Source organism: Leucopleurus acutus (genome assembly GCF_964270905.1).
Source record: "Leucopleurus acutus genome assembly, chromosome: 1".
NCBI classification, from domain to species: Eukaryota; Metazoa; Chordata; class Mammalia; order Artiodactyla; family Delphinidae; genus Leucopleurus; species Leucopleurus acutus.
The window spans coordinates 77961805-77965435 of NC_139142.1; the positions used below are offsets into that span (position 1 = coordinate 77961805).

General features: G+C 55.3%; 1 protein-coding gene across 1 annotated transcript; it reads right to left on the reverse strand.

Annotated features, from left to right (window-relative positions):
* Positions 1-476: 476 nt before the first annotated feature.
* On the reverse strand, positions 477-2458 carry GJD2 (gap junction protein delta 2; the record flags this gene model as incomplete). The annotated part of the gene is made up of 2 exons (XM_082853247.1): positions 477-1371; positions 2388-2458. The coding sequence occupies 2 exons, from the start codon at positions 2456-2458 to the stop codon at positions 477-479; spliced, it is 966 nt and encodes a 321-aa protein (XP_082709373.1).
* Between the last annotated feature and the right edge of the window lie 1173 nt (positions 2459-3631).

Genomic DNA, 3631 nt, shown 5'->3' on the forward strand with positions numbered 1-3631 from the left:
TCCTGGGCGGAGGGAGAGGGGCATGCTGATGGGAGAGGTACATGAAGGATGCCTCAAGGATGTTTGTCCTGCAGCCCAGGATGGAAGGATGTGTTGAGATAGGTCACAAATTGTGTACCAATAACATATTTGACTCACGCCATTCACCAGAATACAGAGCTTAGCAGAGCTAAGTCCTGCTTGGTAGCTGTGCAAGTCCACTATGATCAGGATCAAACTGGACCACGAAACAAAAGGACTCAAAGAAGTCCAACTCATCCTCTCAGCACTCTATCCAACTGTCCCTGGAACCGGTGGTGTGACGTAATCATTCTACTTTCTCTCCTCTCCCATTGAGGCAAGATCTTCTCTTAACCAGCCTTATTCTACGTCTCAGTGATGACAGCCACATAAATGAGGGCAGATAGAGCCACTCTCCACAGTCGTCTGCCTTGGGGCTACTTGTCATCCCCCAGGCCTTTCCAAAACCTGCCCTTTCACACATAGGCAGAGTCGCTGGACTGAGTCCTGCCAAAATTGGGAACACTGACCCGTGGCAGGTCCTTGTTGCGGATCTCATAGACTGACTTCCTCTTGGCCTGGGCCCCTCGCACGGCCAGCTTGATCTTGCGCCAGCCTAGGTGGTTGAGTTCAGCCAGGTTCAGCACCACACAGATGCCACTCACAGCAAACATGAACACTAGAAAGACAGTCTTCTCAGTAGGCCGGGACACGTAACATTCCACCTCCTTGATGCAGGGGTAGCGGTCACACTCATACAACCCTGGGACGCTGAAGCCATACAGAAAGTATTGGCCCACCAGAAACCCAATCTCCAGGGCGTTTCGGAACACCACTTGGATAATGTAGAAGCGGGAGATGCCTTCCTGCCTTCGGAGCTTGGATCGCGCTGCAGTGCGCAACCCCGATGGGTGCGGAGTCAGCTCCTTAACCTCTAAACAATCTGGCTCCGTCTCCTTGCTTGTGTTCTCTGTGTTCTGCAGCACCCCATTGACAATGGCACTTTGCAACTTCTTGTCTTCTCGTTTGCCAACACCACTGCTCCCACCCCCAGGTCCTCCAGTGCTCCCCATGGACTCAGGGGGATCTCTGTCCAGGGCTAGGAAGACAGTAGAGTAGCGGCGTTCTCGCTGCTTGGCAGACTGGTGCACAGAGTAAGTGATGAAGCAGAGACTGGGGGTACACACCATTATGATCTGGAAGACCCAGTAACGTATGTGGGAGATGGGGAAGGCGCGGTCATAGCAGGCCTGGTTACAGCCGGGCTGCAGGGTGTTGCACACAAACATGGTCTGCTCATCATCGTACACCGTCTCCCCGACAATGGCCACAATGAGGATGCGGAAGATCACCACCACAGTCAACAGGATCCTGAGCAGTGGACAAAGGAGGGAGAGAGGTTCTCATGGGCTGAGTCACTGACTTAGGAAACCCCTACGCCTCCCTTCCCAGCTCCGTCCTTGATTGGGGAGCTATCCATCCTTCGTGGTACTGAACTGCAAATCCAGCAAACCTTTTTGTCTCTTCCCTTTCTGCAGGATGTTGGTAGACTGGGAACACTTCATACTACAGGGATCTCAAGCATGTGTACCTCCCTACACTGGACCTGGTGTATTTGCAACAGATAGATTACATGGAATGTAGAGAGGCACAAACACACCTTCACTCTGGATACGGCAAATGTACATGGAATAGCTGAACACAGGGAATACAAAGTCTACACACAGAATATGTATATAACTACTCCAAGAGGATATTTAGTTTAGCCTCAGTATGAATATGGAACTTAAGCTTTATATAAACAGATAGCTATGACTATATATACACATATATACATGAATATATATAGTATTTATGTATGTGAATATACATATATACACATATAGAGACACATAAAGTGTCAATTGGGTGTGTCGGTTTCTGGCACTGTAAGTTTTAACAGGTAAATCAGTTTAGCTTAATAAATGTTTGTTGGGAAAAGATACATCTGCTCTGAAGAGCAAATCTGTCTCCCCATTTGCCCTTCTCTGTCCAAATACAATCCTGCCTTCTTTGTAGATTCTATTTAGGGAACCGGATGAAGATTGGCTCCGACTCCAGAGAGTGGGGGGACCACGACGGAGCCAATAACTCCTTTGCTAATGGGAGAAGAGTGAATCCCCTGGTGGTGGTGCCTCATAGGGAAGGGACGAGGAGCTGCCGGAGGAGGAGGGCATCACTGGGCATCAGGCAATCCCTCAATGCCAGGAACACAGGGGCATGGGCCAAGGATGATGGCAAGGGGTCAGAGGATGGTCTGAGGGCTGTCGGGACTCGGTCTGGACTTTAGAAAGGACTCCCGGGGGCCGCCCGACGGGGCCGGCTGATGACCGGCTCGGCGCCCTTACCTCCCGATCATAGTGGAGTGCTGCTGCACCGCGGCTTCCAGCAGCCTCTCCAGGATGGTCCATTCCCCCATCGCTGTTCATCCGGAGGCAGCAGACAAAGACTGGGCAGTACCGGGCACGTCCCCGCTCCTGGCCACTCCCCGGGCCTCACCTCCCGACTGGGAGCGAATTGCCTCCCAATTAAAGAATCAAACAAAATTTTTTAAAAATCCACGATTCCCCTCTCCCTTTTATTGTACTTAAAAGAGGGAAATGGGGAAGGAAACCCAAGCACGCCCAACTGATGGGCAGCTGGCGCGGTCCGGAGGTCGGCCACGAACCGCCAGCGCCGTCCGGGCGTCAGGTCTGGAGCCGGCGGATGCCCGGGCGAGGGGCGGGGCGGAGCGGGGGTGGCCGCGTGCAGGTCCTCGAGCTCCCGCCCGCCCGAGCGAGGTCTTTGGGCTCCACTCACCGCCGGGGGTTGGGAGCCAAAAAAAGGGTCCAGGCCCCAGCCCCCGCGCCTGGCACTTCAGCGGGCACCGGGCGCTCCCGCGCTGCCGCCTGCGAAGCTGGGGCGGAGCGCGCGGAGCCGGCTGCAGGGCTCGGGAATCCGCGGCCGCCGCCTCTAATCCGGCCTTAAGTAGTCTCCGCCTGCGTCACGCCAGGTCGGCGGAGGGGAGTCGAGCGCTGCGGGCGGCTGTAGCTGCGCGCCGGAGCCCGAGGGGCAGGGGATGCGCGCAGGGAGAGAGGGGGCCAGAGTCCTGGGGCCCCGGCAGGGAGTGGGGCGACTTCGAGAGGAAGGATCGCAGCGCCCCTCGGGGCTTCTCCGGGTGCCCAGGTAACCTCACCTGACCGCCAGCCCCCGGCAGGAGGGGCAGCCTGGAGCAGACTCGCGGGTGAGTGGGGAGGGGCGTGAGTAGGTAGTTTAGGGTCTCTCCGCGCATCCCTCACCTTTTGCTTTTTGTCTTTGGTGATACAACTGAAATTCCCTCACTGAATGCAGACGCTGGATGGGGGACGGAGAGCGGGGGCAACAATAGGACGCTTTTCAGTCGCCCTTGGAGAGGACTGCTTGGCTAAGAGTAAGTCTGCGGTCGGTGCCTTCGTGGATCCGACGCAGGGGTGAGGAAAGCTTGATTAGAGTCCATTTAGGCTGAAGCTTAAATGTACGTGTGAAGCTGCCTCTGAGGATGGGGGTCTGAGCACAAGACTCTACCAAAGAGGTGCCTAGTTTGAGCGAGTGGGTGACCATGGTTGAAGGACTC